Source organism: Sciurus carolinensis, chromosome 17 (genome assembly GCF_902686445.1).
Source record: "Sciurus carolinensis chromosome 17, mSciCar1.2, whole genome shotgun sequence".
Taxonomy (NCBI): domain Eukaryota; kingdom Metazoa; phylum Chordata; class Mammalia; order Rodentia; family Sciuridae; genus Sciurus; species Sciurus carolinensis.
Genome location: NC_062229.1, coordinates 314,214 through 339,674, shown reverse-complemented (window position 1 = coordinate 339,674; position 25,461 = coordinate 314,214). Strand labels below are relative to the sequence as shown.

At 58.8% G+C, this 25,461-nt stretch overlaps 1 protein-coding gene and 1 long non-coding RNA gene across 4 annotated transcripts in view; both read left to right on the top strand.

Annotated features, from left to right (window-relative positions):
• Positions 1–2,990: 2,990 nt before the first annotated feature.
• On the top strand, positions 2,991–5,940 carry LOC124968981 (uncharacterized). The gene is made up of 3 exons (XR_007105901.1): positions 2,991–3,141; positions 3,255–3,462; positions 4,439–5,940. It is a non-coding gene; the product is annotated as an uncharacterized LOC124968981 (long non-coding RNA).
• Positions 5,941–9,313: 3,373 nt separating this feature from the next.
• Positions 9,314–25,461, top strand: part of Sbno2 (strawberry notch homolog 2) — a 49,421-nt gene continuing 33,273 nt past the window's right edge. For 2 of the 3 annotated variants that reach the window (XR_007105793.1, XM_047531249.1), the window contains exons 1-2: positions 9,314–9,430; positions 23,978–24,155. Coding sequence is in view for 2 of the 3 variants with exons in the window: in XM_047531249.1 (XP_047387205.1) it covers positions 24,063–24,155 (93 nt within the window). In the remaining variant the exon portion in view is untranslated. Of the gene's footprint in view, positions 9,431–23,033; positions 23,136–23,977; positions 24,156–25,461 lie in introns of those variants that run through there. The other variant, XM_047531250.1, reaches the window with a different exon arrangement.

Below are 25,461 nucleotides of genomic sequence, written 5' to 3'. Positions count from 1 at the left end.
ATATAGAAGTTCTAGATCATAGAAAGAGTGAGAGTGTAATCAAAAGAAGTTGGTTGTTAGCATGAGAAAAGGGAGAAAGAGACTCTGCGGGAATAGGTAAACAAAAGGAAAAGAGAGTGAGAAAAGTAAAGAAAATAAAAACTTAAAAATTTTCAATAAGGATAAAAAAGAAAATCTACACTATAACAGTCATATAGTATTCAGACCTCCCAGTCTTCAGTAGCCTGATGCATGAGAGGTACCTGACAATGAGCTTCCAGTTCCCAGCAGAAGTCTCAGGATGGGATTTGCCCCACCTAAAGATGGGAGCTATGGCTTCCAGGATTACCCAAGATGGCCACTCTGGCTTCCAAAAGTGTTGGCAAATAGGGAGCTGCAGCTCAGGGCATGGACGTGGTTGGTCAGAGGTCCTGGAGGCTGGGTGTGGTTGGTTGGGCAGGGGTCCTGGAGGTGGAGCATGGTCAGTCTGGTCAGGGGTCCTACAAGTCCTGGCTGTTGTCTCAAAACGATGGCAGCCACGTGTAACCTACAGGTACTGTGACAGCGGGCTTCCAGGCAACAGTAGGCAGCTGGAGATCCACTGGCGGTCTGCCGTTGGTCTGCTGGCAACTGGCAGAAGATCGGCAGGTGAACCTTGGGTAATGGGTAGGTGAAAGGCAGGTGATGGGCAGGCAAGAGGCAGGCAAATGGTGGATGATAGGTGCCAGTCAATGAGCAATCAGCACTCAAAATGTAGCCAATATGCTGGCAGACTGCAGGCGATCGCAGTAGACAAATGGGGCAAACAGTAGAGGAGCAATAAGCAGCAAAGACTGCCTCACCGAGAAATAGATATCCTCTGCTTGAAACCCGAGTTACGGAGCGACCATGAATGCCTCCCTTTAGTCCACTATCTTGGATCTCCTTCACTGCCCACCTTTTGACTGTGCTGTTGTGTCTTGTTTTCCTTGTTAAGCCCTCACTGCAGCCCAAGGACCAGTCCAGGTGCCTGTTGCCTGCTGCCCTCCCCGAGTCCTCAGCCCCCTGAGAGGTACGGTGATCATCCTCACTGTGAGGGTGGGCAAGCCAAGGCTGAAGAGAGGTTGTGTACCTTGTTTGGATAGAAAATCTGCATTTGAACCCTGGAAGTCTTAACTCCTGTGTTGTGGGCTCCACTCTGCTGTCCTTGTGGCAGCTGGGCATGAGATGACCAGCAAGGGAGAAGCACCCCAGACCAGCTCTAGTCCCTCCCTGTTGCAGTCTGGACTCTGTGGCGCACTGCAGATTCCGCAGGGGTGACTGGGCCAGGACTGGGGCTGAGGTCCCCCTCTTCGCAGGCTCCTGCAGGCTTCAGCAGGAGGTAGCAGACAGGAGGGTGGCCTGACTCCATGACCTTCTCCAAAGGCCTCTGCGGAGCTGTCCTGCTGCTGGGCCTGGAATGAGTGTGGTAGGCCAGCCCGCTCTCTGGAATCTCCCTCAGGCTGGGGGGCTCCAAGGTGGCGGTACTGAAGTACCAGGCAGGCGATGTCATCGCCTGGGGCTAGTCCCAGGTACACTCAGCGGGGCCGGGTGCCTGGGACCCTTGCCCAGAATTCTGGTGCAGACTCAGTGCCCTGCTGCTCCAATATCCTGCCTCTCTGTGGCCCGGGCACCCCCTGTGTGTCCTGCTCTCTGCTGTGGCTGGCGCTCCACCTGTGGCTTGGCCTCTGGGCATCCGCTAAGTGCTCCTTGCATGAGCTGGTGCCCCCAAGCCTGTGGAGGTCTTGCAGCCGGTCCTGTGCCTCTTCCCCACCCCAGCCACCCCTCCTGGGCGCTCCACATCTTCCCAGGGCTCCCCGTGGCCTGGGGAGAGGGCCAGCGTTGGCCTGGCCAAGGTCCTCTGATGGCACCCTCCCTCTGACAGGGGTCAGGTGCACGGTGTCCGTGATAACCCACGGTCCCGAGGCACCCAGTGCGTCCCATACGCGAGCCTGGCCCTTCATGGGGAGGCTCCTTTCGGTGCCTGTGGTCAGCCCTCAGCCTCCTCTGGCTTTGGTGGCCACCAGGTGAAGGTCTGATCCTGAGCATGGCCCTGTGCCCAGGCCTGCCCAGCACATGATGGCAGATAGGTGTCCTCAAGTTCCTCCAGTCTCCCGTAGCTCCCTACTGCCCCTGGGGGATGAAGGCCTTGCCCTATGTGATGTACAAAGCTGCTCCCCGCCGACCTTTCCGCTGCAGCCATTTCCCCGCCTCCCAACCACCTGTCAATCTGTGAACATCCTGGCTAGCTATTGGCTCATCAGTCAGCCTGCAGGTCTCCGATGTCGGTCCCCTGTTAGCCTGGCGGAATTCAACTGCTTCACTGTGGCTACCTGCCATCTTTCCTCATCTTTCTCTCCTCCTCACTTTCTCTGTCCTCCTGGCTTTCACACTTTCTGGTGCGCGCCCTTTCTTGTTCCCTTTCTTTTCCTCTCATTTTCTCACCTACCCTGCAGGGAGACACTCTGTTTGCTTAATAAACTCCCTTATGTGATTTCCCGGGTCCGGCGTGGTTTCCGTGGATTCCTTACACCCCAGCCTTCTCGTGTCAATGGGGGGGCCTGCGCCAGTCCTGGAGAAGGGACCTCTGCCCAGGACGATGGGTCCGAAGGCCGGAGGTTTACCAAGAAAGCAGGGAGACACTCTCAGGAAACCCCTGCTTTTGGGAGGGAGAGGAGCCTCTTGGGACCCTTGGGCTCTTTAGTTCTGCTTTGTTTCGGGGCACAGAGATTTGCCTGGGGCTCCATCACAGCTGCACCCCAGCTCCTCCTATTTTATTTTAAGATGGGGTCTCGGGATTCCGCCTTTGGGTCCCCTTCTTCCACCCGGAGAAGTCTGCTTTTACTTTTCTTTAATAAAGCTGCATTTCCACTCTAAAAAAAAAAAAAAAGAAAGAAAGATGGGGTCTGAGAGCCTTCTCACTGAGAGCTTCTCACTGAGAGCTGGGCCGACAGGCTGGTCCCGGGCCCTGGGCAGGGCTGGGTGTGGGGAGCACTGGGTGAGGGCCATCTGGCGTCCAGGGGCAGGCGTGGCGCTCTGGCCGTTCTCAGGACGCCCGAGGTCGGCCCCACTCTGATCCTAGGAGAGGTCTGGAACGCACCGCGGCTGGGTTTCCTGCAATGGCGCCTGGGAAGACGCGTGCTTGTGAGTTTCCAGCGACTTTCACACTGAGTGAACACCAGCAGGTTTCCGGGCTGGCGGGAGTGAGGCTGCGGCTCTCGGGCTCACCTCCTCGTCCTGTCCCTTCTGCCTGCCAGGTCTGGGGCCCAGGAGTGCCGAGGAAGAAGGCCTGTCCCCATGATCTCGCACGGCCGGGCGGTTTGCAGCTCCCTGAGTTGTCCTGACACGGACGCAGCCACCAGGCCTGGCAGGCAGGACCTGGCTCGGGGACCAAGTGGGGCAAGGAGGGAGCCACAGGGCCCTGGCGGTGGGTGTCTGCTGAGGACACCTCCAAGCCAGTGGCAGGTAGGCCTGGCCACAGAGAGGGCCCAGTGGCTGGACAGGGTCGGCTCAGGGAGGGCAGCAGGTAGGAAAAGAGAGGAAGAGACAGAGGACAGAGACAGAGAGACCTACAGCCAGCAAGGGGAGACTGTGGGTTGCCCCAGGGGCGCTTCCCCTTCTTCCCCAGGAGGGCTCAGCTGCGGGGAGGAGCAGTGGGGAGGAGCAGCAGGGCGAGGCCTGGCGGGGGCTGGAGGGAAGTGGGCGGGAAAGCAGAAGTGGTGAGGGGCCCCTGCGGGGAGGAGGGGCTCCCTGGGGGCTCGGGAATGCCGGGACTTTCCAGAATGTGGAGAAACAGGAAGTGGCTCCTCCAGGTCCTGGTGGCTCCCACCAGGCAGGCCGCTCACCTGCCCCTCACCTGCCCTGGCTGGGAGTGTGCCAAGAGCTGCCTGCCCACATCCCGTCCCTGCCTCCGCCCCGGACTGCAAGATGGACCAAGCCTCAGGTCCTTCCTGCTGCCCAGGAGGGAAACAAGCGTGGGGTGTGCCCAGCATAAGGGAGCCAGGCCTGACCCTCCTGGCGGATTAAGAGGGCTGGGGAAGGCCACGGTGGAGCACTTGCCTGGGGCACCAAGTCCCTGGGTTCCATCCCAAGCCCTGCAAATAAAACAGAAGGAACAGCAGGCGCTGTCCAGGTAGCTAGTGCGATTGCCCCATCCTGGTTGCGCGGGGAAAGGGCGTCACAGAGAGGTGGACTCACCCTCTCCAGGTCACCCAAAGCTGGAGGACCAGTGCCAGAGCTCAGTCCCCACGGCTCTCCCAGGCTGACTCCTGACTCCTTGGAAACCCCCAGAGCTGACGAACACCCCAGGCATCCCAGAACTCGGCAGGTCCCTGCATGCTGCCACAGCTGGACCTGCCCCGGCCTGGGCAGGCCTGCCCACAGCGGCCCCGGGCTTGGCAGGCTGTGGACAGTCCTGTGCCTTGGTTTCCTCCCTGTGAAGCGCAGGTGACGTCAACCTCCACCTGAGAGCACCAGGCTCCAGAGCAGGCCGGCTCCTGCGCGGGACTCCCAGCCCACGGGACCTGGAAATTGCGGAAACAGCAGCAGGCGCCACGCATCCCCAGATCGGCCCTGCAACCCGCCTCTCGGCGTGCCAGTCCTCGCTCCATGCAGCTGCTTCTCATGAACGTTGGAACACAGTTGTACCCCGCATGCATGAGGCCCCTGAGTTCATCCCAGCACCGCAAAAAAGAAGGGGAGAGAAAAAAGACAGAGAAACTTTCAAGATCACAACCCAAATTGCCAAAAACTAAGCATCCCAAAGTAGAGCTTACTCTGGGTCACTCATTGCTCTTCTATGGCCCTCAGTTTCCTCTTTTGCACCCTTGTGATTTCTAGTTTGGTTACAAAAGAACTTTGGCCTGAATTATGTAGGTCAAACCAGTTTTATTTAAATTTTTTCCATGCTTTCATTGGTGCATGATAGTTGTACAAAGTGATGGAAATCGCTGTTAAATATTTGGACATGCACAAAATACAACCATATAGTCTGGCCTGTTTCCCTCCTAGCACCCCCTCCCCACTGGGCCGTCTCCTACTGATCTCCCTTTGATTCTCATGAGATCCCTACCCCACCTTTCTTTTCCTTTTCCCTCTCCAGCTTCCACATAAGAAGACAAGAAAACAGGACCCCTGATCTTTGGAGTTTGGCTTATTTTGCTTAATATAATGTTCTCTAGTTCCTGCAAATCACATAATTTTGTTTTCCTTTGTGGACGACTAAAACTCCATTGTGTATATACACATTTTCTTTATCCATTTATTCATTGGTGAACACCTAGGTTGGTTCCACATTTTGGCTATTGTGAATTGTGCTGCTTTAAACATGGGTGTGCATGTATCACTGTGGTATGACTTTGATTCTTCAGGGTAGGTACCAATCAGTGGTATAGCTGGGCCATGGTGGTTACACACCTGGTCTTTCCAGGAGCTTACATGCTGATTTCCACAGTGGTTGTACTAATTTACAGTCACACCAACAGAGTACAGTGTCCCAGTGGAGTGCCACATGCCATGGTGCAAGCCTTTAATCTCAGTGGCTCCGAGGCTGAGGCAAGAGGATTGAGAGTTCAAAGCCAGCCTCAGAAACTTGGTGAGGCTCTAAGCAACTCGGCGAGACCCTGTCTCTAAATAAAACACAAAAAAGGGCTGAGGTGTGGCTCAGTGGTCCAGTGCCCCAGTTCAATCCTGGTGCCCCCCACCCAAAAAAAGATGTCCCTTTTTCTCCACTCTCTCCAGGTACTCTCAAGCACTTATTATTGTTTCTTTCTTGTTGACTGCCATTCTGACTGACATGATGTGACTCAGGGAATCTCAGTGTGGTGGTGTTGTTGTTTTTGGCACTGGGGATTGGACCCAGGAGCACTTGACTGAAGCCAGAATTGGGGACAAGCAGTTAGTGTAGAAATAGAGGATCGGGTCAAATCGAGGAAATGGAGGCCATAAAGCCATCTGCCTCTGGAAGTTGGAGACTGCCCCTGGGAGAATGGAATGTCAAGGATCTCTGGGGGTCCATTGATTATCAAATTTATCTGCCCTTATCAAGGACTGCAAGCAAGGAACTGCTAATTAATGCCCCCTGGGCCCTTGCCTGGCTGAATCACTTTGGCCCTCCCCCTGCCCCTGGCTTCTCACTTAATGCAAAACCAGGCCTAGTCACATAGGCAGGAAGGAGAGATAAGGGGGGAGAGAACTGGAGAACAAAAGAGATTTTAACCTATAAAAGATGTAGTGTGCGCTCACTTCTGGGGACTTTAGAACATCAGCCATGGCCCCTTTCTTCCTGCCTGGAGAAGTCTGTATTATTACCTTTAAATAAAACCTGCTTAATATGCTTGCCTTGGCGTGCTTCTCTAGTGTCAATCTTCAACATTAGAGGGAGCAGAACTGGTCACCGGTAAACGGCGGTATCACAACCACCGGGCCACCTCCCGGCCCTTTTCATTTTTTGAGGCAAGGCCTCACTGAGTTGCTGAGGCTGGCCTTGAACTAGAGACCCTTAGGCCTCAGCCTTCTGAGTCACTGGTGTAGTTTTGATTTGTATTTTCCTAAGTGCTAACGATGTTGAACACTTTCTCATGTATTTGTTGGCCATTTGTATTTCTTCTTGAGATGTATCTGTTTGATTCATTTGCCCATTTATTATTTGGGTTGTTTGGTATTCTGGTGTTGTTTTTTGAGTTCTTTATATACTCTGGATATTAATGCTCTGTCAGAAGAGTAGTTGACAAAGATTTTCTCCATTCTGCAGGTTCTCTCTTCAGGTTCTTGTTTCGCTTGCTGTGCAGAAGCATTTTAATTTGATACTGTCCCACTTATTAACTCTTGGCATTATTTCCTGGGCTTCAGGGTTCATATTTGAACCCTGAAGTTGTTGGAAGCTGGGCGCGGCAGCGAGACTGTGATCCCAGTGACTTGGGCTGAGGCAGGAGTGTTGCAAGATCAAAGCCAGACTCAGCAATTTAGCAAGGCCCTGAGCAATTCAGTAAGACCCCATCTCTAAATAAAACATAAAGAATAAAAAGGGCTAGGATGTGGCTCAGTGCTTAAATGCCCCTGGGTTCACTCTCCGGTACAAAAAAAAAAAAGTGTTTCCTGTGCCTACATGCTGGAATATTGACCCTGATTTTCTTCTCAGAGTCGTATAGTTTCTGGTCTAATTCCAAGGTCTTCTTTGATCCATTGAATCAATTTCTGTGCAGGGTAAGAGATAAGGGTCTGTCACTGCAGCGCTTGCTTAGAACTGCTTTGGTATTCTGGGTTTGTTTGTTTTTTTTTTTTTTTTTTTTGGTGGTGCTGGGGATTGAACCTAGGTCCTGTGCACAAGTTAAGCACTCTAGCAGCTGAGCTATATTCCCAGCCCCTGGTGTTCTGGGTCTTTTATTCTTCCACATGACTTTTTTTTTTTTTTTTTTCTACTAGGGATGGAACCCAAGAGCACTTAACCACTAAGACAAATCCCCAGTCCTTCTTTTAATTTTTTATTTTGGGACAGAGCCTTGCTAAGTTACTGAGGCTGGCCTTGAACTTGTGATCCTCCTGCCTCAGGCTTTAGAGCCACTGGGATTACAGGTGTGCATCACCATGCTGACCATTCAAATGAATTTTAGGACTATTTTTTCTAGTTCTGTGGTTCTGTGAAGAATGTCATTGGCATTTTGATGGGGATTCCATTGAAACTGTATATTGCTTTGGGTAGTATGACCATTTTAACAGTATTCATTCTGTCTATCCATGAACATGGGAGGTCTTTCCATCTTCTTGTGTTGTCTTCAACTTCTTTTTTCAATGTACTATAGTTTTCTTTGTAGAAGGCTTTCACCTCCTGGGTTGGATTTAGTCCTAGGTGTTTAATTTTTTTTTTGAGGCTATCATGAATGAAGTTCTTTTCCTGATTTGTTTCTTAGCAGATTCACTATTGGTTTATGGGAAAGCTATTGGTTTTTGCATGTTGATTTTGTCACCTGCGACTGTGCTGAGTTTGTTTATTAGCTCCAGAGGTCTTGTGATGGAGCTCTTTGGATCTTCAAGCACAGGATCGCGTCTTTGCAAACCGTGATAATTTGACTTCTTTCCTTCCTGCTTTTATCCCTTTTGCTTCCTTCTCTTGCCTACTTGCTCTGGCTAAACTCTCTAGTACTATATTAAATAAAAGTGGGGAAAGTGGATTTCCTTGCCTTTTTCTAGAATTAAAGAAAATGCTTTTGGTTTTTCCCCATTCACTAAAACTGCAACTGAGGACTGAGCACAGGGATGCTCTACCACTAAGCTACACCCCCAGCCATTTTTATTTTTTATGTTGAGACAGGGTCTTGCTGAGTTGCTCTGGCCTTGAACTTGAATCCTCCTTCCTGGGTCTCCCCTAGTCACTGGGATCACAGGCCAGGGGTACTGTGCCCCACCAGGCCAGACGAGGGTTTTGTACAGCTTTTACTCTGCCTGGATGGCTGTTCCTACTTTGGTCTATCTGGCAAACTCCTACCTGCACTTCAAAACCTTAGCTTCAGGATCCTCTCTACCATGCAGCCATCCTTGAGCCCCTAGGCAGAGACTTCATCCCTCTTTGGGCTCCAGGCTTGTGAAGCATGTGGGAGTGTTTGGTACTGATTTTCAGTCCCCTGGATAGCGGCTTCCTCTGTCTCTGTCCCCAGCTCGCTCAGTTCCAGGCCTGGGACCGGGCAGCAACCGCAAGATTTCAATGAATACACAAGTTTGCAGACCAGGAAACTCATTCCAGGGGTTGGAATGGGTGCAGGTGCCTTTGGCTGGTGGTGAGCTGGGCCAGGTGGCAATGCTGGGGTTCCTGAGACCCAGTTGGGGGGCGCCTCCCACACGGGATCTGCTTAACTGGCTTTGTCCCCACTGGGTCCATCTGCCCCTCCAGTCACAGGAACGCTGCCCCGGGCCACCTGTGCCACGACCCAGTCCCAGCCTCCCCGCAGTGAGGCAAACGCTGACAGGCCCCTGAAGCCTCTGTGCAGAGGGGTCACAGGTTCGTGGCGCTGCCTGAAAGGATGCGCTCCCTGAGGTGGCGCTGGGACTTACGGGGCCCTCAAGCGCGTCCCCGCGCCGGGCACTGTACCCGGGGAGGGAGGCAGCCGGCCAACAGAAGTACGGGGCGAGGCAGGGAAGGCAGAGGGCACGGCCGGCAGGCCGGGTGCGGGTGCCGCGCGGGGCGGCGGAGCCCGTCGAGCGCTCGAGCTCCCGCGCGGGTCGCGGGCCAGGAAACCGGGGCGGCAGGATTCGCACCTGGAGCCCGCGGCCCCGCCCCGCCCACAGGCCCCGCCCCGCCCACAGGCCCCGCCCCGCGGCGTGACCGGAAGTGCGAGGGCCCCCAAGATGGCGCCTGGAACCCGGAAGTGAGCGGCGGCCCCCAAGAGGCTCGGGGAAACTGAGGCGCCGCGCGCTCCGCCCGACTGCACTCGGGTCCGAGGTGAGGCGTCCGGCCGCGACCCCCGCCCGGGCCCCGCCGCGACCCCCGCCCGGCCTGCGCGCGCCCCGTCCCGCGCGGCCCCGCGCCCCGCGCCCCGGGCCGGGATCCCGAGGGGCCGGGGCAGCGCGGCGGCGACCCCTGCCCTCCGCGCGCCGCGGCCCCGCCCCGCCGCGACCCTTGACCCCTCTTCTCCTGCGACCCGCGTCTGGGGGGCGGGTGTCGGCCGTGCGCTCCGCGGGACCCGGTCCCCCGCCGAAGCCCGCTCCCGGCCGCGAGCGGACCCACGCTTCTGCGCGACCCCAGCCTCTCCCGCTCCGCGTGACCCTGACCTCCCTTTCCCGGTGGCCCGGCCCCGAGTCCTCCAGGTGGCCCTGAACCCGCTTTTCCCCGCTTCTTCACCCCTCTCTACTTGTGACCCCCAACTCTGGGCGCCTGGCGACCCCAAGTCCTTCCCCAGGGTGAGCTCGGATCGCTCCCATCCCCATGACTCCTGACCCCAGGCTCCTTTGGGATTGTGCGCCCTCCCGCCCAGACCCTGGTGCAGCCTTCCTGGGGAGGGGTCCTCGCTCCCCTAGGAGGGGCAGGCACACCTTTCCCTGGGTTTCCGTGCGTGGGCCCGTTCGGATGGGGCCCTGGTGTTAGCGGATCCCCAGGACAGCCTGCCTGCCTGCCTGTGTGGGGATGCGTCTCCCCCGCGGTGTTGAAACCCGGGAGGTGGTGGACGGAGATGTGAGATGAGCCAGCCGAGTGTGGGTGGACAGGGCAGGGGAGGCCTGGCAGGTGCGTCCTGCCCAGTAGAGCTTGCTTCCCACCATTCCCAGTTCTGGCTACCCAGCACCTCCAGAGATGTACCGGGGTCTCCCTGAATGAAGTGATTAACATTTTCAAAAGAAAAGGAGCCTATAAAGTGTAGCTGGGGCACCCCCACTCTGCTTCCCGAAATGCTCTACCAGCTCCACATGTTCTTCCTGCTCATGGATGTTTGGTGCCGTCTGCCTGGGTCCTGTGAGCTGTGTGCCCACTGCCTGGCCTTTGAGCCAGCTGGCATCAGGGCTTGCTGGCAGATTGGGCTACAGTGAGTTTTTCCAGTATGGCAAAGGGGTCATGGTGGTTGATCTGAGTTTGGAACCTAGTTGAGCTGCCGTCAGGTGATGTGTCAGACCCTGGATCCTTGCATGCTGCGGGCCAGTTCTCTGTAGGAACTCCTGAGGGCTCCAGAAAAGAGCAGATGGGGGACAGAGGGCCCTGCCTGTCCCAGGTATTGAGACTCCAGAGAGACTCTGAGGCAGTACCTCTCAACATGTGGGCTTCCTCCAGTTTGAGGCAGCAGAGGCCCTGGCCCTGGTGCCTAGCCCAGGGGGTGCTGTGTACTGTGGACACCCTGCATAGGATTGACCTGGACCCCCAGGAGGCTGGCAGCCCCACCCTCACTTGCCCAGTGTCCTCTTGCTCACAGGCTTCCTGGTTGTCCTCACCCTGGATTTTCCCAGGGGAGGCCCCCAAAGGCTGGAGGAGTTGCCTGCCCTGGGTGTTTGCAGAGAGCTTTCACAGAAAGCTGGAATGTGAGATCTGGGCCACTGGCGGGTGGGAGGGCTGAGGCAGGGGCTGGTCACAGGGCCTCTCCTACCAGGAGGGCCGGGCGCCCGTGAGCCCCAGGGTGGTGCTTTGTCTCACCTTGGGATTCCAGCCAAAGTCTGCTTCCTCACGCCTGCCCGGAGGGAGAAGGGCAGTGGCAGATGGGGGTGGGAGCCCAAGGGCCCAGCCAAGGGGCTGGGCCTGGTGGGGGCCCCAGGAATGTAGGAGTGGGGCTGGGGTTGCCCTGTGGGTTTTCCAGCCACTTCACTGTGGCCTGTGTGTCCTGTCCAGCCTGGCAGGGAAACTGAAAGGCAGAGGGTCTCTGTCAGCCTGGTTGGGTTGAGCTGCAGCCCATTACCCTGTGCCCTCCATGCGGCCAGCTTGGCCTTGCCAAGTCCCAGCAGTGTCAGACACCCCTCCTGCACAGCCCACAGGAAACGCTGACACAGCGAAAGAGCACCCGGATAAAGAGGCGACTGTGTGGGTCAGCGTACCTGGTCCCCAGGCCCCCAGGCTGCCATGAAGGGGTGGGGCCAGCTTCTTCCCATTTTCTGGGGGCGTAACATGATCTGAAATTGTAAACACCCTGGAAGGTGGTTCACTGGGCTGGGGAGGTGTCTGGGCCCCAGCCAGCCCCAGGTCTGTGTACCTGTGTGGGGCACACGTGTGCCTGTGTGCTCTGTGAGTGCACGTGTTGCTTATGTGTGTGGGGTTCATGTGGGCAGGCTTGGAACAACTCCAGGCGCTTTTTCCACAGCTGAGGGCCGTGTGGTTCAGAGGGCATGTGGGGAGGGTGAGAACACCCAGACTCTGCCCCTGCTGGGCCATGCCCTTAGACCTCTCTGGCCTCTCTTGGACACCCACCCCCAACCCCAGGTCAGACCCCCCAGGGTTACTGTCAGTGGAGATTGCCACCTCTGTGGGTCCTCTCCTTCCTTCCCACCCTAGGAGATATGCTTGCCTGTCTTGGGACTGCGGCTCAGGTGGGGACAGAACCTGGGTTCCAGCACTGGTTTTCAGTGCTCTGTCATCTGCACACTCTGAGCTTGCTGGGTGCTCTGGGGAGATGAGACCCACTGTTTGTGTCCTGCAGCACGGCGAACCTCAAAAAACATGCTCAGTGAGAATCAGAAAGTCAGTCACACTGTGTGACTCCACTGGTAGAAAATACCCAGAGCAAGTGAATCCAGAGACAGGAAGTGGATCACGGGTGCAGGGCTGGGGAGGAAGGGGGTGACCGCTCTCGGGGACAGGGCTTCCTTCTGGGGTGATGGAATGTTCTGGAACTAGATCGACACGATTGCCATACAACTCAGTCTGCTAAAACCCAGTGAGTTGTAGACTCTAAATAGATGAATTTCTTGGTATGTGAATCTTCAAAATCAAGGCCCATCCAGCCTTTGGAAACCCAGGGGTTGTGACCAGGGGGCTGGAAACGAGCCACAGCCTGAGCCTGCAGACAGCTCACACCAGGGCTGCTGGATGTTTGATTGGAGCCTTGCCCCAGGAGGAGGCAGAGGTGGGGGGTCACGCCTCTCTGGGAGCCCCTCATCCCAGCCCCAGCTGTCCTCCAGTGTTGCTTCTGCTTCAGGGCACGAGGAGAGCCTCCTGAAGGAACCAGCCTTAGAGAAGACTCAGGTCCCACTCTCAAAGCTGGCTCACTCTAAGCCAGGACAAATCCTAAGTGAAACTGAAAGAGGCGGTGTCTCGCCTTTGATCCAAGACACTGCGGGTTCCAGAAGGCGGGTCACTCTGGTTTCCTGGGAGGCCCCCGCCCCACCGGGGCCAAAGGCCGTGGGCCGGGACCAGTGAGGGTCTGTAACGGGCAGTAAACTTTTATGGAACTGACTCAGTGTTGCCGGGTGGAGCAGCCAGGGCAGGTGAGCTGACGAGCGAAGGAGAACGTCCCTTGCCTGGGCAGTGGCCCAGGCACTGGTGCTGGCTGGCCACCCACCCTGGCTGCTGTCCCTCTGCAGGTCAGGTAAGCTGAAGGAGGGCTCACCTTGGCAGCGGCTGCCTGGCCATAGCAGAACTCTGGGCCCAGGTGGTGGTCCCGGGGAGCAGGGCAGGGTGCTCACCGGACAGTGTCCTTGTGTGGAGGCGGGGGTCCATGCATGGTCGAGGCCACACTTTTTCAGAGTGACCCCTGTTGCCCTGGCCCAGGGTGGGTCTGAACAAGGCCCTGGCAGTGCCTGCTGAGGAAACCTGTGATGTCACCTGGGCAAAGGGGTCTCACCAGGGGCATTGTGAGGGGCGACTGGCTCCTCAGGAGCTTGGACCCACCTGAACCCCTGTTAATGCTAGGGCCTCGGGGATGGCATTGGGGGTGTTCCAGATCATATGAGGGGCCAGGCAGCCTGGAGGGAGGTGGCCAATACTGGGGGTTGGGGGGTGAGCTGGGCATGGCTTCCCTAGTGGCCCACTCTGAACACCCAAGTACTGCTACACCCATACCTAGACACGTGGTTTCTCTGGAAAATTAGCCAGTCTGGAACCCTGGGCCGTATCCCTGCGTGTGAAGCTTCTGCTGGCTGCCCTCCTATGTGGCCCGTGCTCCCAGTAACTTGTCCCCTGTGCTCATGCTCAAGGGACCTGCAGGCTCCTGGGTCGTTTGCAGGCCTCAGTTTTGGTGCCTGTGGCCTTTCTCTGGACTGAGACCATGTGGCTGGTGCTGTGTGGTGCTTGGATTCTGGGGTCAGCCTCAGGGATGCCCTGTCTGAATCCCTGGGGCCTGTGAATGTGGCTCTCTCTGGGCAAAGGGGGCTCTGCAGATGGGTTGAAGTCAGGGCTCCTGGAGCATCTGGGTGGCCCCGTGGTGTCCCGCGGGTCTTCACAGGCAGAGACCTCTCTCCTCCCAGAGGCAGAAGGGACCTGGCAGAGGACAAGTCGGATGGGAAGTGTGGGCTTGAGAGGAGAGGCAGCACGAGACGTGTCTGACCTCTGGAGGCTGAGGCCTCTCCTGCTGCAGCGCCGAGGCGAGGGCTCCCCAGGAGCAGGGTGCCCAGGTCACAGCACCAGGAGGACACGTGTGGCTCAGGCAGCCAAGTCCACGGCCACTTGTCACACAGGAGGAGACAGATGTGGGTCTGTTGTGTGTGGTGGGCCCACAGCCCAACCTTGAGCTTGGAGTGAGCCTCCTTCCTCCTGCAGGACACTCAGTGCCCTTTGGGCTAGGACGAAGGTCCCTGACCATGTTCCCAGCAGGGACTGAAGGAGCCCAGGGATGGTCGTGACTGTTGGGTCACTCACTAGGGCCAGTCTAGCCTGGCTGTGGGCAGTCCTGCTCAAGTTCTCTAAGGGACACCAGCATCACGTGGGGGGTAGCAGCAAGGATGGGGTGACAGGGGTGCTCCTCCTCACAGTTCTCAGACAAACCAGGGCATGTGAGTTTCAAAGGACCAGGACTTGGGGGTGGGGAAGCTTACCATCCATTCAGGAGAAAGCAGCCTGGGGGTCAGAGGAGACCACAAGCTCAGTGTGTCAGATGCCCTTTAAAGATTACGTGTCAGCACAAGACCTGAGCAGGGGCTTCCCTGAGGGGACGCCTGTGCTCAAGTGTCTGACCATCGTAGGAGGCTATTCCACATGTGCCCGGTGGAGAGAGGGTTAAAAGTGCAAGCCAGTTCAGGCGGTCCATGTTCAGCTGGGGTCGGAGGTAAGGCGAGCCGTGCCTGGGAGTGAGTGGAGCAGGGTCTCGACCGACCCCGAGGTTGAGGAGCCAGGGGTGTGGAGGGCTGTGTGACTGCCCACCCACCTGTAAGTGTGGGTATGTCTTGCTTCATGAAGCCCCGCCTCCCCGTGCAGCCGCAGAGGCGCTGTTCTGTGGGGCTGCCTCGTCCAGCTGGCGTGTGCACGAGCATGCCAGGCGACCCCAGGCCAGGCTCTGGAGCCCGGCTTCAGGGGCTCCTTTCCTCCGTTGCTGTGTTGCTCTAGGCGTTGTCCCCAGCCCCTCTGCACCTGCTGGCCGTGGCTCCTCAGATGTGGCTTTCCTCCTCCGGTTGGTGTCAGTGGGGTCTGGGTCTGAGTGTGGACAGCACTCCACACTGGGCTTGGCCCTGGCCAGGGGTGGCCTGTGGTGGCTGCACCCCTGCGGCTCAGCCCTGCCTTGTGCTGACCTGTGGCTGCTGCAGCTCTTGGATCAGGCAGGGTGACAGGCCACAGCAGCTCCTGCTCCGGGCCTCCGCTTGCCATGCTCTTCCTGGGGCTTCATCTGGTCTGATGTCGGCTGTGCCTGGCCCCCACCAGCCCCCTGTCTGTCAAGCCCCAACAAGGGTCACGTGGGGCTGTAGGCAGTGACAGCAGGTGCCCTGAGCAGCCAGGATGTGCAGGCCAGGCACGCTGGTTGGCGTCAGGGCCGTGTCTTCTTGCTGCCTGGGCTGGCAGCCCTGCCGAGGACTGAGATATCTGGCCTGAGCCTCCCCTCCCCTCCTGGAGCATCCTGATCCCCCCATCCCATAGCCCAGTCCTGTGGATGAGACCCCCACCTGGGGTTCTATCCTACCTCTGGCTCTTGTGTGCTTGGGAATGCTCTCTGGCATTGGTCCCTGCCCCTCTGCCTCTTGGAAGGTTCTGGAAGGCATGGGTGGGGAATTCCACTGGAAATCAGGGTGTGTTGTGACCCCTTGTGTGCCCCCAAGGGAGGGCAGAAGAGGCTGTGAGGGCCTGCAGCCATTGGTCCCCAGGACCCTGGGAGTGGGCAGCGTGCAGCGGGGAGGTAGCCCAGGGAGCCCCCAGCCTGCCTGGCCTTTCTCTGTGGGAGAACGCCCTGCGCTCAGCCAGGGTGGGCGCACCTGGGACACGGGTCCTGCGGCTGGCCTGGCAGCAGCATGCCTCTCCACAGAGGCAGGGCCAGGCCCAGGCTTCCTCTGGAGGCCTGTGGGCAGAACTGGAAGAACGGAGCCTGCTCCTGGGACCCCTGCCTCCTGCGCCCCTGGAGGGCCCACCCTGCCTGCCGCCTTGAGAGACGGGCCTCCCTCCTAGCCTGCATGTGAGATCACAGCCCCAGGGCTCTGGCTCCAGGCTTCCCAGCCTTGCTGTGCCTGTGCTGGGAGCGGGTGCTGGAACTCAGTGGCCTCTGCCTGGTACTGGCACCCAGCACTCTTGCATTCCATGAGCCTCCTGGGGCCTCTGGAGACCAAGGTCACAGCATGGGCCAGTCTTGTCCCGGAGCCACGGGGCTCTCAGGGAGTGGGCCGAGGGTCAGGGCTGGCTTGTGTCCTAGGCCACTGTCACAGAGTGCTCCAAATTGGAAGGTTCAGATCAACAGGAATTGACCCTGTCTTGGTCTGGTGTCCAGAAGTCTGAGACCCAGGGCCGTGCAGGGCTGCGCTCCCTCTAGGGAGGGTCCTTCCTGCCTCTCCCAACTCCTGGGGCTCCAGCGTCCCTTAGTTGTGTCCGTATCACCCCAATCTCTGCTTCTGTCTTCAAGTGGCCTTCTCTGAATTTATATCCAAGCCTCCCTTTTCTTATAGGGACACAAGTCAGGCTGGGCGTGTGGCTCAGTGGTAGAGCACTTGCCTAGCATGGCACTGCCAACAAGAAGCAAAACAAGCACAAGCCACTGGTTTTAGGGTCCACCCTACTCCAGGATGATGCCATCTTAGCCAACTGTATCTGCAAAGATCCTGTTTCAAATGAGTCACTCCCAGACGCCAAGTGGACGTGAATTATGGCCGAAATGCATCACCCAGTGTCGTTTCCTGCCCCCACTACGGGGACCATCCCTCAAACTGTCCCTGACCCTTGTCACTCTCTCGGTCTGCTCCAGACCCTCTGTGTCCACTGCAGAGACTAGTCAACTTAGCAATGGCTCTGTCCATTCATGTGGGTGAACCCCTTCAGCTCAGATGTCCCCCCAGGCTGGGCAGGGTCCCCCACACACCTTAGGCCCAGCTGGAAGCATCCCAGCTTTGGTGCCCAGTGTTTGGGTTCTGGAACACAGGTGGAGGGCAGCGGCTGTGGTGTTCTTACTGAGCCCTGCAGGGCAGCTGGCCCAGGTGTCTATTGGGTGGATTGATCTGCAGGCCCCTCACGTGGGTGAGACGAGACCGCTGTCAGATTGTGGGCCTCAGTTCCTCTGTGTGTCAGATGAGGGCTTGGTCAGCTCTGAGGAGTCCTGGGTAGGGTTGGGGATCAGAGTGGCCCCTCTTTTTCACTCACCTGATTTATTCTCAGGAACTACCTTATGTGACTGGGAAATGGGTTTTGGGGTCCAGAGGAGTTTGACCCCTCAAGATAGGCCAGGGCTGGTTCTGTCATCCCGGGAGACTGAGGCAGGAGGATTACAAGTCCGAGTCTAGCCTGGGTGACTTGGCGAGTCTGTCTCAACAGCTGGCTGGAATGTAGCCCCCACCCCTGGAGCACCGGCAGGGCACACAGTCCTTCCAGTGTCAGTCACCTGCCAGGTTCACCCCGGCAGAGGGCCCAGCAGAGGGAGGACACTGGACCCCCACAGGGGCTGGGCAGGGGCAGTGCAGGCTCCGCCCCAGCTCCACCTCCCGCCAGTGGAGGGGGAAGTCCAGTAAGAGCTGCCTCGCTGCCTGGTCAGGCCTGTGGTGGCAGGTCCCCAGAGCCTCCTCACTGAGCGGCAGCTGGGATGGGAGGCAGGAGCCAGGGGACCTCAGGAGGGCATCCCCACTGCCGGCACTCCCAGCTCCTGGGGGCATGTGGTGGGTTCGCTGGTGTCACCCTGAGGTGGCGCCCTTCTTTCAGGATGTGGCTCTGCCAGGACCAGGCTGGCCTCTAGGGAAACAAGCCCAGAAGCAGGGGCTGACACTGGTGGTGTGCAGGGTGCCGGGCATGCAGAGATGCCATGGGTTGGCCGGGCAGACAGTGCGCGTGCCCGTGGCGGCCCGTGGCGTGCCTGACCAGCCTCCCTGGCAGGTGAAGACTTGGGGCTGTCGAGGGGTGCTGTGTGGGGAGCAGCTGCGGCTGTGCTGGGGCCTGCAGCGTGTGGGGGGACAGACGTGGCCCTTCAGAGTTGAGGTGTGGGTGGCATGTGGCATGTGCGTCTGTGCTGGAGAGTTGGCAGAGCCCCGAGAGCCTCTGGCGCTTGGGCTTCTCTTGGGGCTCGGTGTTCCCCAGAGCCTTCCAGAGAGCGCTTCAGGGGGTCTCTTCCGGAACCTCCCCTCTTCCTAGGTGACGTGGGCAGGCACGTCTCGGTTCCGGGCCCTCTCTTCGGGCTTGCCGTGGAGCCAGACCCCGTCCACGCTGGCAGGCACACGCTCCCGCCTGCTAGCTCTGGGGCTCTGGTCTGGCTCTGCTTTGGGTGAACCCTGAGCTGTGCACCTGCAGACAGGTGAAAGGATCGCCGTCTGGTGAGGTGTGGGGCGTCTGCCGGCCGGGCACCCTGTCGCTGCGTCCGTGGCTTCCTGTGCGTGCGGCCGCTGCTTGTTTGATGGCGTCTGAGCCTGGGCCTCTGCCTGTGAGGCAGGCTTTGTTCTTGTCTCTGGTCATCTGCCTCTGCTATTCTTTATTTTTTTTTTCTTTAATATTTTTTGATGTTGATAGACTTTTATTTATTCATTTACTTACATGTGGTGCTGAGAATCGAACCCACTGCCTCACACATGCCAGGCAAGTGCTCTACCAGTGAGCCACAACCCAGCCCTTGTCGCAGCATCTTAAGAAAAGGCTGATGGCCAGAGGCTCCTTCTCTGCTCCCGTTTGGGGGTGGGGCCACCCCTCATGACATGTCCCCGCAGGGGATCTCCCAGCCTCAGGCCAGCAGCTGAGCCTGCTCCTTCTGTGTTGAGATTCTGCCTGCGTCCATTCTGAAGCACCCAGCTCAGGGGAGGCAGAGCCTGGCTGCATTTGTGCTGCACCTGAGTTTTCCTGCGCTGGCTCTTGTGGCCCTGTGGCTCTAGGGAGAGAAGAGTGGGTGGGACCCAGATGTGCCAGCCCCATGGGCCTGGTGACTGTAATGAGCCCAGGGAGCTGCTGACACCTTCAGACGGGAAGGAGGCTGGGCCCAGCTAGTTTTGTGGCCGACTGCTGGCGGGTTCTCTGGGCAGCTCCCTGCGGATCCCCCTGCTCACCTTGGGGACAACCTTGAGACTGTGGGAGGTTTCATGTGAAGGAGTGGGTGAGGAGTGTGCGGTGATGCCATGGTACAGTGTGGGGCAGGAGGGGGGCTGGGACGCCAGCTGGCCCAGGATGAGAAGGGGTCTTCCCCCACGGCAGTCCTCGCCGCCTGGCCTCAGTGAGTGGGACAGAGCTGGTTACTAGATAAGCACTATGCTCCTGAGCTTTCTGTGAAGCTCCTTAGAGCTGGGTGTGGTGCATGCCTGCCATCCCAGTGACTGGGGAGGCTGAGGCAGGAGGGTGTCAAGTTCCAGGACAGCCTGGGGAACTTAGCCAGACTCTCCAAGTAAAAAGGGCTGGGAACGTAGCTCAGCGGAGAGCCCCTGGGTTAAATTCTGGGCATGGTGGCACATGCCTATAATCCCAGAAGCTTGGGAGGCTGAGGCAGGAGGATGTCAAGTTCAAAGCCAGCCTCAGCAACTTAGCGAGGCTCTAAGGAACTCAGCCAGACCCTGTCTCTAAATAAAATATTAAAAAGGGCTGGGGAGGTGTCTCAGTGGTTAAGTGCCCCTGAGTTCAATCCCCGGCACCCTCCCCCCAAAAAAAATCCCAGTACTGGAAATGTAAGAAGCAGAGAAATGAAAGAAGAGCCTCTCTGATGCGCCCTTCCTTCCTTTTCATCCTTGGGAACAGCCCACCACGGAGAAGCCTTCCAGGGGCAAAGCCCCCTGAAGGCCTGGGGAGTTCCCTTCCACTGGCCCATCCAACACGCCACAATTATCTGTATTGTTGGGAAAATGGTTTCAACCATTCAGCTGATGAAAAGGGTCACAGGATGCCCAGGGTGTCAGGGCCAGTGTCCTGGAGGGTCCACAATCTCCGCCCCTGCCCTGTAGCCACTCCTTGCAGGATGAGGCTGTCCCCAAGCCTTTCAGGAGCTGTCTGTCAAATGCCCACCACAGACCAGGCAGCTGGCCCTGCAGGGCCTAGCCTCAGGAGAGATGGCCCTCACCAAAGGGACGCAGAGGCTGCGTGGGGATGGCAGTCCTCCTGGGGCCGGGCATTCCATGGACAGAGGGGCCAGCAGGCTGTCTCCACAGTGGGTTTGGGGACCCTGAGCAGCAGGAGCCCAGACCAGATCAGACTGAGGTGGCCACTGACACCCAGAGGAGGAAGAGCCGCCTGTGGAAACGTGTGGGATGGCTCCTGGGGCCTGTAGAAGGGGCCCTTCCCTGTCCTGGCCAGCATCTCCACATTTCCACTAGACTGACCTCAGTACCTCCCCGGCCACCACCCGGGGTCCAGGCTGTCTCAGCTTTGCCACATGCATTGCTGTGTCCCTGGCTTATGTGCCTTCCTGGTCAGTCTCCTGCTGGGGACAGACCCCTAAGGTTGAGGGCTCCCTGAAGCCCTTGGCTGTGCCTCTGTGGAGGGAAAGCAGCATTCTGTCTCTATGGCTGAGAGAGTCAAGATGCCCCTCCTGCACCAGACAGTCCTGGACAGCCACGCTAGGCCCTGACCAAGTTTCCAGAATCCATGAGACTCTGTTCCATGTTGGCCCAGCCTTGTGGAATCACCAGCCTCTCCCACTACCTGGTGCTGCGGTCCCGGGGCTGCTCACTCAGTGGCTTCAAAAGCCCGAGAGTCCAGTGGTGGGTGATGAGCCATCCTGAGCTTTGTGCAGAGGCCAGACCATGGCTAAGAGGTGAGCTCATGGGACTGTGCATGGCTGGATCTGTTTCACAACGTGCTCCCTGGGCTGTGGCTCCAAGGCCAATGTCTCTGTGGGTCCATGACACTCTTCACTCTGCACCTCTCCCTGCAGGAGCCTGGGTCACTCCAGGCAGCAGATCTAGGCCATGGGCCACCTCATCCTGCGGTCTCTGTGGGGGACCACAGAACAAGTAACTTGCAGTGATGGATGGACATCTGCTCTGAGGGTCCTTGAGGACCAGTCAGTAGTCTCCGCATGTGCCTGTCACTGCTTACTGGGGCTTGAGCCTCTGAGTGTGGCTTTGGGGCCTTCATGTCTTATCAGAAGGCATGGGCGTCAGTCCGTGTGGTGAGAGGGTGGTGTGAGGATGTGGGTGCTGGTGGCCACAGGCCCCCTTGCAGAGGGGTGCTGGCCGCAGGTCACTGGGTCTCCTGCTGCCTCTGCCTCCCACCGCTCATTTCAGATGCAGCCGTGGGCGGCTTCCCTGTGCTCAGTGGCAGCACCTGGCCCCGAGGGGGCAGAGGCGCCTCTGTGGACTCTGCAGTTCCCACCTCTGGAGTCAGCCGGGCCAGAGGTCTGGAAGCTGTTCAGAGCTTGAGGGGCTGACTTGCAGCACCCATGCAGGGACACCCTGTGGCTGTTGCAGGGCACCCAGCTTCTCACTGAGGTCTGGCTGGCCAGGAAGGACCCATGGAGGGCTCAGGAGCAGGGGCAGGAGGCAGGGGCCGCCTGGGAGTCACTTTCTCCAGACCCCGCAGAGCCTGGTCTCCCCAGCGTGATCCTGTGTGGGTCACTCATCCCACGATCATTCCTTTCACAATGGCTCACTTGGAAACCAGGTTTCAGAAGGAAGGTCAGAAGGCCTTCAGATGTAAGCTGAGATCCGATCTGAGGTGTGCCCCCACGTGGGGACCGCAGGATCACGCTGTAGGCTCCTGGCCTGGGACAGACTCTGAGCATCGACTGCAGGCTGCATTCTGCCAGCGTCAGGCCTGACTTGCAGGCCCAGGCCGGTCTTTGCCCCCAAGGCTGCACAGCAGGCACTTGCACACTGAAGCTCCTGCCTGGAGCCTGCTGGGGTTTGGTCTGGGGGCATCTAACCACCCAGGGACGTGGCACGTTCACACACTGCCATGAGAAGAGGGGTCCAGTGGGTGCAGGACCCTGGAGCCAGGAGCAGAGGGGATGGGGCCATGGAAGCACCTGGACAAGACGGAGCCTGCCTGACTGGGGTAGGGGCTGCAGGAGTGCCTGGGAGACACGGGCAGGGCAGTGGGTAGGGCCCTGAGGGTGCTGAGGGAGGGCCGTGTCCTGTGCCTGCCCAGTGCCTTTGGAAGGAGCAAGTGCGGGGGCAGCTTGGGGCACTGGGGCCTGTTGGTGAGGTGAGAGGTTGGGCACCACCTGGGTAAGGTGCCTGTGGAGAACCTGGGCACAGCATTACCTACTCTGTCCCTTGCTGGCCCTGCAGCAGGTCCACATCCCATCTCTGTACCTTCCTGTTCTGCGGCCTGTGTGCCTGGCTCTCAGAGCATGAGGTCCTCGGGTCCATGCACCCTGCAGCCGTCACCTCGCCCTGCTGGTGGCTGTGATGCTCAGGTGGCTGGGCCTCACCGTCCCTCTGTCTTGGGCATGTTCGAGCTGTCCTGCCTGGGCCGTCGGAGTCCTGCTGCGAGCTGGCGTGTGCCCAGGAGCGGGTCTGTGTCTCTCGAGGTGCTGCGGACTGTTCTCTGAGGGCTGTGCCATTTTGCACACCCACCCACCTGCCGTGTGGGTGGACCTGCGGTCCTGCTCAGTGTCGGCCTGGTCACTTGGCCATGTTGTACCTCTCCCCGGATTGCCTCTCCAGTCCAGGTCTGGACCGCCCTGTGTTGCCAGAGAAACCTGCTGGGGTCCCCAGCTCATCACTGCTCTCCTCGTGACCTCCCTAGCTAACTCTGGGGTCTTCCCTGTGGGTGACAAGGACTCTTGCTCATAGCCGTCCTCGGAGCCAATACGCACCTCCAAGCCTGAAAGTGGTCATCTTGGGGGTCTGGAGAGGGGTGGTGGCTGGCTGCTTGTGGCCAGTTCCCTGATGAATGAAGATCCACCCCCTTTCTGGCCCAGGCTGTCCCTGCCCAGGGGCCAGGAACGCCCTGAGAGGGCTGCCAGCATGGGCAGCGTCCAGGAGCCTCAGGGAAGGAGGGAGTTGCTGCCTGCAGCTGCTGGAGAGCCTGCCGGGCCGTGTCCGCCTAACCGACAGGCGGCCTAATTGCAGTTGGGAACACTGAGACTCGGCAGACCAAGTTGTCTGAGGTTGAGTAGCCATGAGAAGCTGGACCTGCCTGGCCCAGGGTCCTGGCGAGGAATGGCTACGACCCCAGCCCATGGGAGATGGTCACTGCTCAGGGCCTGCAGGCAAGGAGGGCTTCCCAGGGTCCAGGCCTTTGGCCACAGCAGGGCTGAGCAGACCACAGCAGGGCTGAGCAAAGCAGGGCAGACTGGCCTAGGGTTGGGGCAGCAGGCGTCCCTGTGTTTCCCGACAGCTGTCCCCCCCCCATGCTTGGAGTGCAGCAGCACCCCTCCCCCATGGGGTTGCATAAGCCGCCTGCGTGCGGCTGGACAGAGCTTACTGGAAGTCCCACGGATTTCTTCACTGCAGGGCTTGGCCTCAGCGCGGCTGCCCTCCCCTTCCTGACTGCCTGGTGATTAAGGCTCTGGGCTGCTTGCCCACTGAGCACACCCACTGCCCTGCAGGCCAGCCTGGGGTCCCTGCTCTCTCCCAGAGGGGCAGTCTGGGCCCTTTAGTGGGACCAGCCAGGAGCCCACTGGGAGAGTCAGATTTGTTCTCAGGCATGGACAGTGTGGGGCCTCAAGGTCCGCCTGCCCTCCTGATCACCAACATTCTCAGGTGGCACTCATGCACCCTGACCTAAGAACAAGGTCTGGGCTCTCCCAGGACAGCTGGGCCCCTCAGCACCCCAGGAGGCCCCATGGCAGTCCCACATGTGGCCGAGGGGCAGCCTCCCTCTGCAGCGCTGGACACTGCACAGTTCTCTCTGGGTAGTGGGCGGCGCGGCAGGACCCTCCCAGGAGACTGGAGGGGCTGTGAATAGCAGGGGAGGGGTGGGGCACAGGAGGAGTCCCAGCCTCGCCCAGCGGCTCACCCAGCGGCTCCCAGCTGGCCTGGGCCCGGCAGGTTGGGAGGGAGCAGAGTTTCAGGACGGCCTCAGGAAGAAGCCTCCCTTCTCTCTCCACAGGACATGACGCCGCCCCCCTGGAGCAAGAAGCCCAGATAGGCGCCCTGTGGCCCTGGGTCTCCCAGCCCTCACCTGCTGCCACCTGATGCTTGCAGTGGGGCTTGCCATGGATGGGGAGTACCCTCAGCATGAACCCCCGCCAGCGGGCAGCCTCCTCTGCCCCCCGTCCCCACTGCAGGTGAGCCCCAGCTCTCCAACTTCCTGGGCTGCTTGAGCAGGACTCACTGGACCCTGAGGTGAATGCTGGCCAGGGTGGCCTTCATGTGGGACACTGGTGGGCAAGCTGACTATGACTCTGACCGCGACCTCAGTCCAGAGCCTGGCTCCGCTAGTCCCCCTGTGGCAGGAGAGGGTCCTGTCTGAGAGAGGGAAGGGAGGTTAGCTTCGGCCTCCTGCTGGCCTCCAGCCTGCTTGTAGCCATACCCAGGCCTCCCTCTGTGGGAACTGAACCCAGGCCTCCTCCACCAGCCGCACCAGCCCTCTTCATTGTGCTTTGGGACAGGTCTTGCTCAGTGCCCAGGCTGGCTTGGACCTTGCCCTGCTCCTGCCTTGGCCTCCCAGCCTCTGGGCCACGGCGTCCTAGAAGTTTTCTTTCGAAACAGTGCCTGGCTCTTTGGGAGAGACGGTCCACACTGCCCCCGCCCTGATTGTCCCTTCCAGGGGCAGCTCCATTGACCGTGGGAGCCAGGCTGGATCATGTAATTTTTTTCTTTTCAAGTTAATAGACCATTTCTTAAGCAGTGTTTGGTTTACAGGAAGATGGTTCAGAAAGCAGAGAGTTCCCATGCACAGCTGCCCGCCCAGTCCCTGTCCTGCACTGCGTCCCTCTCTGGTGCGGCCAGCCTGCTAAGACTGATGGGCCAAGACTGAAACACTGTCATTACTCAGCTCAAAAGTCTGCCTGAAGGTCTCTCTCTGTGTTGAAGAGTGTGGGTTTTGACACAGGGAATACCCTACAGAGTGGTTTCTATGCCCTAGAAGTCCTCCAGGCCCTGCCTGCCCACCCCTGGCCCCCATGGGGCCCCCATGGGTCTAGGACGTCAGGTCGGAGCTGCCCAGTGGGTTGCCTCTGCAGCCTGGCATCTTCCCCATGGTAGCCTGCTTTTCGGGTCCTCGAGTCTCACAGCTCAGGAGCTCTTTCTTTCCAGCCCCGGATGCTGTCCCATGGTTGGGATGGACCTCTGCATCGGCCCCATTACCCAGCCAGGACATCTTACTGCTTCCAGCGTTTGGTCACTGTGAATAAAGAGTCACGAGTCACAGGACACCCAAGGGTGCGGCTCGGCCTCATGGCAGAGCTGAGGGAGGTGCCAGAGTCCCTGGGAGGAAAGGGCCAGAATCCTCCTCACCTGAGCAGAACTGGCTCTTGCCATGGTGGGAAAGAACACTGGGACCTCATGGGGAGGTGGGAGCTGCCAGAGGCCAGGTGGAGTGTGGCTTTGGAGGCCACCCCAGAGCAGCAGGTGCCTCTGGCTGGGGCTGCT